The sequence below is a fragment of the Priapulus caudatus genome, unplaced genomic scaffold, assembly GCF_000485595.1.
Source record: "Priapulus caudatus unplaced genomic scaffold, Priapulus_caudatus-5.0.1 Scaffold1118, whole genome shotgun sequence".
NCBI classification, from domain to species: Eukaryota; Metazoa; Priapulida; class Priapulimorpha; order Priapulimorphida; family Priapulidae; genus Priapulus; species Priapulus caudatus.
In genome coordinates, this window is record NW_014578179.1 from 59238 (window position 1) to 69159 (window position 9922).

General features: G+C 39.3%; 3 protein-coding genes across 4 annotated transcripts in view; 2 read left to right on the plus strand and 1 right to left on the minus strand.

The window, feature by feature from the left end:
- LOC106815453 (solute carrier family 35 member E3-like) overlaps nt 1-285 on the plus strand; it is a 6336-nt gene extending 6051 nt beyond the window's left edge. Inside the window, exon 5 of the mRNA XM_014819910.1 lies at nt 10-285. Coding sequence (XP_014675396.1) covers nt 10-271 — 262 coding nt within the window. The 3' untranslated portion in view covers nt 272-285. The remainder of the gene's footprint in view (nt 1-9) is intronic.
- Nucleotides 286-1256: 971 nt separating this feature from the next.
- LOC106815454 (peptidyl-prolyl cis-trans isomerase E-like) lies at nt 1257-5870 on the minus strand. Of its 2 annotated transcripts, none has more exons than XM_014819911.1 (8): nt 5799-5870; nt 4480-4649; nt 3961-4176; nt 3714-3840; nt 3417-3496; nt 3057-3162; nt 2783-2925; nt 1257-2590 (listed from the first exon to the last, which is right to left on the minus strand). In XM_014819911.1, the coding sequence occupies exons 1-8, from the start codon at nt 5833-5835 to the stop codon at nt 2525-2527; spliced, it is 945 nt and encodes a 314-aa protein (XP_014675397.1). In that variant the 5' UTR covers nt 5836-5870; the 3' UTR covers nt 1257-2524. The 2 variants fall into 2 exon arrangements, with proteins under 2 accessions (XP_014675397.1, XP_014675398.1); XM_014819912.1 differs by lacking the exon at nt 5799-5870 and adding an exon at nt 5510-5593.
- A 232-nt stretch (nt 5871-6102) lies between these two features.
- On the plus strand, nt 6103-9922 carry LOC106815451 (rRNA-processing protein UTP23 homolog). Its single transcript, XM_014819909.1, has 4 exons — nt 6103-6353; nt 7483-7618; nt 8809-8960; nt 9181-9922. The coding sequence occupies exons 1-4, from the start codon at nt 6273-6275 to the stop codon at nt 9532-9534; spliced, it is 723 nt and encodes a 240-aa protein (XP_014675395.1). The 5' UTR covers nt 6103-6272; the 3' UTR covers nt 9535-9922.

Sequence of the window (9922 nt, forward strand, 5' to 3'; positions counted from 1 at the left end):
GATCTGCAGTTACAACATGATCGGTCACTTCAAGTTCTCCAGCATCCTCGTCGGCGGATTCTTGCTGTACGGCGACAGCATCCGCATCTCGCAGGGCTTCGGAATCGCGCTCACGCTGCTCGGCATCCTGCTCTACACCCACTACAAGATGGTGGAAGCCAGAACCGGGACACTGACGCGGGAGAAGTCGTTACTGCCGGCGCATGGGACGAGTACGAGCGACGGCCCGTTGCAGGCTAACGGCCACGCGAATCACGTACAGGCGCTATAGGTGGGGAGGGGGTTGGAGTGTTGGGTGGGTAGGTGGGAAGGGGCTGGGAGTGTTGGGCGGGTGGTTAAACGAGGAAGTCACAGTCGAGACCCACGCATCAGGCGAGTGTTAGGTCAGATTGTATGCACTGCGTAATCTCATATTTTGACTTTGGTATTTTCTAACCCCATCGTTAACCATTCTTTTTCTCGTGCCCCTTATTTGTTATTACAATTTGTCATGGTTATATACCAAGGTGATCTCATTTGTTATTGCGGTAAACTCTTGATTATCTGGCTGTCTGATGAAGAGCATTTCCTATCGGACAACAACAGAAGAGGATCAGGAAGAGACAAAGAAATGAAGTTTTAAATGGCCTTTATCAAATTAAGTGTGAAATTTAATTTACAATATTTTACATTTGATTGGTATTTTTTGTTACTTTTTTTTATTTCCGTTTGTATAATCTTGCCATCTAACAGTCTGAGATATTCGAGTTTGCTGTGTAATAGTTTTTTTCGTATCCGTTTTTTTAACGTGGTGGAATACGTTAATTATGATAACACGGTCCCATGCTTAACTTATATATTGTTATATCGTTTATCTATGCTATTATATATGTATGTTGCGTATTATCATGAAAGAGTGTACTATGAGTGTACTACGTTTTATGTACTATCATGAAAGAGTGTTGCACGTAGCTTGCATTGCATTGTAACAGTAGATCATATATAATAGTATCATCAGTGTGGATCATTGGTGGCTATAGTTTGCTAGGTCGTATATCTGTAAGTATATATTAGTTATCTAATTATCTAAAACTAAAAAATTAAGCTATGTTTAAACAGAATAATTGTATTTTTTGTATTGCCAATTTTTTCGTACCAAAGTCATCAGAAATCTTTGACTCCCTTCCCCAACCTTTCCATCGCAGACAAACTTGCCAGCTCGTGCAATTCTGTGGATGGCATGCTATGCCATTTATAGTTTGTAACACAATGAAATGTACTTTAGCTAAGATAAAAACGTTTATTGTTGTTAACAGTATTAATTGTATAAAAACAGTGTTTTATATGGTTTATGAGTACAAGAGCTGTACGTTTTTAGTTCTCTGCATAGGTTTTATATTTTACGAAATACATAAAATTAATACAAAAAAAGATAAAAGAAACAAAACAAGTTTCTGTCACGGAACTACAATGGCATATAATAACAAATCTTTTTCTAGAAAGAATTTTTTAAATCTAAAATGCAATGTATTTTACAAACAATCCAGAGATTCGAACTATAAATGTATGTGCGTTTCAAAACAATTTATTTTCCATTTATAATTATAGAATTACAGGAACATTGTCAGAACGGTTAGCAGTCCCAAGGCTTATTATCAGCATTTTGTCGTTATCATATCTCTAGGACCATTTCAATGCCTAGTAAATTTGTTCCAAACTCTAAAATAGGACCTGAACTGGTTTCTAGTTTGTTCTATGTAATTATCAAGTGAATGCCATTACATATGGACAAAATGTCAATTATATAGAGATTATTCGTCTTTTTCTCAAAGATTTCCAAATTCCATTTCATTCAAGACAGCCATTGTTATTGTTATTGTTATTGTTAATGTTATTGTTAATGCTATTGTTATATTGTAACACTAGCAAGTTTCACCACAGCCTTATGACTACTCTGACAATGAACCACGTGATGTTATTTATTGCCATGATTATTGAAACCGTTTCTATGGGTTTGTAGGTAAATATATTTTTACAATGAGGTTGAAACTACTTGTATTTTACTTGTGTTCGCATTTCCAAACAATTTATAGTTTTTCACCTGTTCTCTTGTTTAGACACTCAACTTAAACTGATCATTGCAGACGAATTTAATTTAATGAGAGAAAGTGTCATTCGATATATTTAGCTTGTTACCACTAGCCGAAAGCAACCAGATATAAAGTATAACAGGAAGAGCTGTAACACGTTTTTACAATTGGCGAGCTTGGTTTAGTGGTGACCTGTGGCGGTACAGGACCACACAAGCTACAATAAATAGACTAAAACACTAGGACTATCTTTACCAGCTTTGCTATGTACAACAACTCACTGGAACTAACTAAAATTACTAAATTAAATCAAGTAACAAAACTACTAATGCATCAGAATTGGCATACACTGCAAAGAAGCGATCATTGCACCCTTCTATATAGCTCTCCAGCTAAGTAGACTGCAGGCATGAATACCCTGCTGCCAGATCAACTAGAATTGGATCGTATCGCAACTAAAGCTCTCCGCAATCGGTTATCGTAATTTTCTGGGACGGTTTTCCTGACTTGGATCCAGCTCCCTGAAGAGAAGCAACAACAAGATGGATAAATAAACTAACACTAGATTATTAATTTCACCCCCTCTTCTCTAGATACTAGTAGGACAACCCAAGTCTGTGTACGATCTCAAATAACACTACTACTGCATGAGTTGCATGCAATCAATAACTTTCTCACTCAAACACTGCTACAGTACACCACTCCACCCCTACCTCCATCTTTCGAACAATGTCCATTCCCTCAATAACAGATCCAAACACAACATGCTTTCCATCAAGCCAATCTGTTTGCTCCGTACAGATGAAGAATTGAGATCCATTCGTGTTGGGTCCTGAGTTGGCCATCGAAAGTGTACCTACAAACAATAAATCACACACCACTCTTTGCAGTTGGCAAACACCACTGAAGAACCCGTCCATACAATAACTGTAACAAGGTTATGTGCAATATTGTATATCATGAACCAGCAGTTGCAGCTTTTCCTACCTGGTGCAGTATGCTTCAATATGAAGTTTTCATCTTGAAACTTCTTTCCGTATATGGACTTGCCTCCTGTGCCATTGTGATTAGTGAAATCGCCACCCTGGCACATCTTTCACCAACATCAGGTCAAAGAGAATATTTTTAACAGAAAAAATGCCATCGCTAATTGCAGCTAATTAATGAGCAATGTTTTATAATAGCGGTTATCTCAAACTGAATATGTTTCCTGTTAGAATGTTCCAAACAGGTTACATTACTTGCTAAACTTTCTCATGAGGCATTTTTGTTTTGAAAATATAAGTAACACGTGGTTTTTTCATGCAAGCATGAACTACATTCTAATCTGCTATCACAAATGGATACAAATTGTGGTATAATTCGGTGGAAGCTGCTCCCCTTGAAGCCAAAACCTTTTTCGTTTGTGCACAAACACCTGAAATTCTCTGAAAATAACCAAATTAATCAGTAGAATATGGCCCATACTAATATTGAAGGATATCTCTATTTACTTTATCAAAGCAATCAATTTTACACAACTAAAATTGTACAATCAATTCAACATGGAATTTTAAATACCACAACACAATTAAAAGATGATGCAAAGATTGAATAGCTTCTTCACTACGTAGTGACCGGTGTGAAGTGGAAATTCTCACAAACCTGCAGTCATTGGCACAACATCAGCTCTTAGCTGCATTACGATTCGCCCCAGCGATCGACTGCCCATCTTTATTTCGAAATACACCTGGGCGTTGCTCTTCTGCTTTTTCTTCACCGGTTCTGCTTCCTGAAGATAAAAACGTTCGTGTAACAAATTTAATAAGCAAATTAAAAATTCACGACTTTCACTTAGAAATTACAGCTGTATAAATGACAATACTGACATAAATACTGCATTAAAACGGACCTCCTCTGTTTCCAGTGGTCGTTTTGCACCCTCCTTTTCACCCTCTGTATCTTCCTTTTTCTCTTCCTTTTTTTCTTCGTCGTCGTCCGGTTTTTCTCCAGCATGCTCCTTCAACCAATCATCCTGTGACCACAATGGCTTTACAGAGCCTTCTTTAATCTTCATTGGCTTGGCTAGATTTACCCGTATTGTCCTTCCAAAGAGCTCCGATTCATTCTAAAACATTACCACAATATATATATATATATATATATACGTGTGTGCGTATGTATTTGTAAGGTTACTAAGGTATGTATATTTCAGTCAGACACAAGCTGGTGCTATGTAAGTACAACTTGTAAGCAATTTACAAAAAACATGCCGCAAAAATGGTCAGTTTGTCTATATATATATATCATTCTGGAGTAATAAATATAGCTGATAGAAAAATCTATAATAGGTCATCAATATACATATTCACACAAAAAGATTTTTCCTTTAACGACTAATCTCACCACAAATTGCATAAATTCTACCTACCATATTGTCAATAGCAGCAGCTGCATCTTCTGCTGCTTCAAACTCCACAAACGCAAATCCCCTGTGCTTTTCCGTCTCATAGTCTAGTGGAATCTGTATGTCTACTATGTCTCCAAATGGGATGAAAGCAGCATGAAGCACTTTGTCATCAACTTCCTCGGCCAAGCCGCCTAAAAAAAGGAAAAAATTTAATACAATTAAGCCACTATATAGTACTAGTAAATAGTAACATTTCTAACTGTCCAAAAATTGCTGTCATGGGTTCAACAATCTTATAACCTAGGGTGCAAAATAAACTCAGCGCATATATAACTTATGAATACAATAACATAAACCCTGTGACGGAATGCTACTGCTTTATCTTGTACTTCGCTGTAGAACAGGCCAATCTGATTCACCTCAGAGGATTTATGATTGAGGGCGTGTTTATATGAAAATGATAATAAGATCTGAATCACACTGGTCCCATAAACTGGTCGTTTGTTCGATGGGATCCACTGAATACGTTCCACCTGATCCAACCTGGCTAGTGAGGTGGATTCGAAACGAATCCAATGTGGAGGCACATTATGCCACATATGACATAATTCAGCTAATCACTGCCTGTTGCTACAATGACTAGCTTGCCATGCACTACAGCAAGGAGTAGGATCGAATGCAGATCTGTTCGTGAAGGCTACGCTACAACACTAGTCACCGATTCGACTGGCGTTGCCTGAATGGCAGTGACAATGACATTGCCCTTGCCTTCGCAAGGTGGCTCTAGTAGTACTAGTAGTACTAATAATAGTAATTAGTGTAATCTGACACTGCCACTGCAGACAGGGTTCAAGGATAGAGATGATGTCTAGATTGAGACCTACGTCATTTTCGTAAATGTGGGGGTAGTCCCTTTAAAATCGACAAGGGTGTTGTTGAGGGTGTTGTTTGTTACTTTCGACCGACAAACATTATGCGAGTTTACAGGAAGGGCGGAAAAACTGCGTTTAAGCGACACTACTCGCCCGTTTCCGACTGTTTCTAATCTCACCATTGCTACGCGCGAGAATTTCCCGTCATGTTCCTCTGCTAGTCGCAGTGCTACGGCCCTCAAATGTATATGCGTATGTACTAGGCGGGCCTACTGTAGACAGACTGTAGTGCCTGACAAAAGTGACATATCATCGCGCCCTGTACCATCATCATGTAACATTACAAAGTATTGCTTGAATGATTTTGTATCGCCGGTAGTAGTAATGATAGTAGTATAGCTTTAATAAGCAGCCGAAGTAATTCTCATAACGCATAATTGCAGTTATACGATAACAAATATAACTTGCCGACATATACAATCCGTTTCGTATTGGGAGCTGCCATGCTGCTTTGCTTTCCAACCGCCGAAGAGAAGCATATCATTCACCCCATGGCCATGTTTAGAATCTCATTCTTCTTCTATAGATATTTGTAAAAAGATCAAACCTATTTAACTACACTCCACTGTGTTATTTAAAACTGTAAGTTTTACTTAAAGACTAGATTCAGTTTTTTCGGTACAGTGGTTTAGATTTTTGAGCAATATTTTTGATAACGTTATATGCGGTTGCCTATTTTACGGGGCGGCCATAACCCGTCTTCACGCTTCAGCGTCCTGTGTTCGTAATCAATCTAGACGTGGGAACACGCGTGTTGATAATTGTTATGTTGTCTGTCCTTTACATCTCTTATTATTGATTCATTGATCATGATACAGTCAGTTTAATTTTATACTCGATGGGCCTGTAACGCACTAATAAGCGGTATATTGTACGGCAGAGATGAAGCTAAAAAGGCAAAAACATGCTAAAAGGATATTGAGTTTCTACAAGACGCATTTCAACATCCAAGCACCTTTCCAGGTACTTCTCTACCTCACTGCTGTTTGCTGATAGGGATGTGATATTATAAATCATATGGCCCAAGGATAGAGAACATGGGTCCCAATAAAACCAATGTGCCTAACCCTAACCCTAATTCTAACCCTAACCCTAATCCTAACCCTAACCATAACCCTAACCTATTTATATTGATATAATATTATATTTATATTGATGTAAATGACATTGGTTTTATTGGGACCCATGTTCTCTATCCTTGAACCAATCATATTATGGACGGAGATATTTAAACCATTTTATTAGCATACACAGCTGCCGGTGCTACATTTACACTGCTTCTTTTCCACAGTGAGGCTCATAGGGTCTATGTCCCCAGGGTACTGCCGGAACGTACCCTGGGTACGGTCCAGTATACCGGAACGTACCCTGGGTACGGTCCAGTATACCAGAACGTACCCTGGTGACTATTTGATATGGTTAGGATTAGGGTTAGGGAGTAGGCGTAGGCGACTCCCTAGACTCGTTAGTGGAGTAGGCGAGGTACGGTCTGGCATATATTATAGTACCTGGGTACGTTCCGGCAGTACCCCTGGGGACATAGACCCTATCAGCCACAGTGAGGGTCCTGGTCATGAGTCATGTCATACATCTGCAATGCCAATAGGCCAACGTACAGCAAACCAATGGCAATGTAGCTGTAATTTAAAGGCTATAGCATCTGTGTACAGTGACATGGTTGTTCGTTCCAAGGAGCTAAATATAACAAGGAGAGGAAGCGGATTGGCTGTATGCATTTTGCCTCAAGTGCGCCATCTATGGACCATAATCAGCTGAAACGGCTGTGCAGACCCGAACCCAGAGACAATAGAACACTAATCTGTTCTAGGCTAATATGGCCAAATATGGCAAAGGTTTGGGCCAGATATGGCGGCGCTTCCTTTCCTTGTTATATTTAGCTCCGTGGTTTGTTCAACAGGATGGGTGTCCATGCAGCTGTGTATTGACGTTAGTCTCGCCACCTGGTGGTGGTATTGGAGAATGGAGGCACAAGCAGCTCATTGTATAGGAACTTCCAATTCCCGCAGAGTATTATCATGTTGTGGTGAGCACTAACAATATTGTTCATAGCCTTATAATTCCAATGTTTTAGGTTCTTTTAGATGGAACATTCTCACAGGCTGCACTTAGAGGCAAGATCAACATTAACGAGCAATTACCGAAGTATATTGGACCAGGAGTTAAGCTGGCAACGACATCGTGTGTTTTACAAGAATTAGAATCGATAGGTATATATTGTAACAATCCCAGATCTGGTCATACACTAGACCGAATAATTCTGTCCCATATAACCTTTTTTTATATTTTGGTGAGGGTTATTGGGACAGAACGGGGTGCATAGAAATTTTGTGAGATCGCATGCAAAATGCATGCGCTGCGAATGCGGCCTGTACGCCGCTATTGGCGCGAAAAAACCCCTACCGTTTCTTTCTACATGGTTTTACCTTGCTACTGATATGTGTATACATTCACTTCAATCGTTATTCACTTCTTAAAAGATTGTTTTTCAGAAACCCCGCTTTATTTCACTTTAGTAAATTACATTTGCCATTTACAAACAATCAGACCAATCAGAGCGAGTCTATCAGCCTTCCTGCAGCGCCACAGATACAAGCGAGAACCAGGCTATTGTAAGACTCGCTCTGATTGGTCTGATTGTTTGTAAATGGCGAGTGTAATTTACTAAAGTGAAATGAAGCGGGGTTTCTGAAAAACAATTTTCTAAGAAGTGAATAACGATTGAAGTGAATGTATACACATATCAGTAGCAAGGTAAAGCCATGTAGAAGGGAACGGTAGGTTTTTTTTCGCGCCATTAGCGGCGTACGGGTCGCATTAGCAGCGCATGCATTTTGCATGCGATCTCACGAAATTCCATGCACCCCGTTCTGTCCCAATAACCCTCACCAAAATATAAAAAAGGTTATATGGGACAGAATTATTCGGTTTAGTCATACACCATCTGGTGCTGCCATCTGTAGTGGATAATAGGAATGTGGGGATTGCATCATGGCGGCTGAGCATTTATGTGAATAAAAATAGTTATAGTAACTATATCGTTCTGCATTCTGATTGTCTGGTACAAACACGCACTGAAACATATATAACATAACATACGGTTTTCCAGGTTTGTGACTTACCTATCCCGTATCCCAACTCAAAATACATCTCTAAAACATGTATGTATTGCATGATTGTGTACACTCTAATATACTGCATGAATTCATGCAAAATTTGCAAATGTGCACATATTTGCATATAACACGTGTATGCACTAATAAAGCTGGGTTTATAAAGCAGTGGCCTTATTTTTCCTCATTTGCACTGTTTCCTGTATGCGTGTATTAGCATATAACGTATATGTATGGTCGGTTTTTGGTAGCGATGTAATACGTGTCTTCCACTATGTTTGTTGCAGGAAAGGCTGTCTACGGGGCATTGGTAATATTAAAGCAGTTTCCTGTGCTACCTTGTGGCCACAAAGACAGAAAGCAGCCGTTGTCGGCAAATAAATGTCTACAAAAGATGTTGGGTAAAGACAACCCGCATAAATATTTCATCGCGACACAGGTACATGTAACAGGTGACCTTATACTGGCAGTTTTACAAGTTTAAATGTCTATGCTTAACGGATAACGGTGCTACAACTTTCAAAATAACCGTTTCTAACTCGAAAGAACATGCTAACAAAGATACGTTGATCTATTTAAGTTGACCGACGTACAGCGTAGCATGCACGGAGTGAATCGCATTGAAAGTAATTTTGCGGTCTTGTTCTCTTCGTTCACAGGACCGAACGTTAACCGAGCACGCTGCAAGTCTTCCGGGTACTCCTCTCCTCTTTATCTACATGAACACTGTTGTTCTAGATAAACCTTCCAAACATTGCCACCAGGTGGCAGATGAGTTGGCACGGGGCAGCGTGGCACCGGCCGAAGAGCAAAAAGGAACGATACTGCAACTGAAGAGATCAGCTGGTCTAGAGGAACCTCAGAGTAAATTGATAAGGAGAAAGAAGATTAAGGGCCCAAATCCACTATCGTGTAAAAAAAGTAAAAAAGTTGATCAGAAGAGCACGCATGTGAGAAAAGAAGGCAGAAATAGGCATAAAAGGAATAAAAACAAGAATATGGGTACCAGCTAAAAATACTTAGCAGATGTCACTTGTACATACCACTTTGGTAGAAGTTCCCACTTCCTTTTATAATCAGTTATCCCACAATGTTTCTAGTGTTTATTGGATTGGATTGGATTGGATTGGATTGGAATAAGGATTGGTACTGTATGCATATAGTAGAGTGTTACAAAATAGCTGTTTGATGAACCAGCTGTGTGGGCACGGTTGCCATAGAGACCGCAGAGCAGTAAGCTGACCATAATATGTTGTAATGGCATAAAATCCCTAGGCACGTTGATAGACTAGAGTGAAATTTTCTGTACATAGTTTATGGCAGTTGGGTACATTACTTCGATATTGTTTGTCCGTTTTTGTGAAGTAGTGTCTGTAAAATAAATCCGCTTTTAATTTTTTA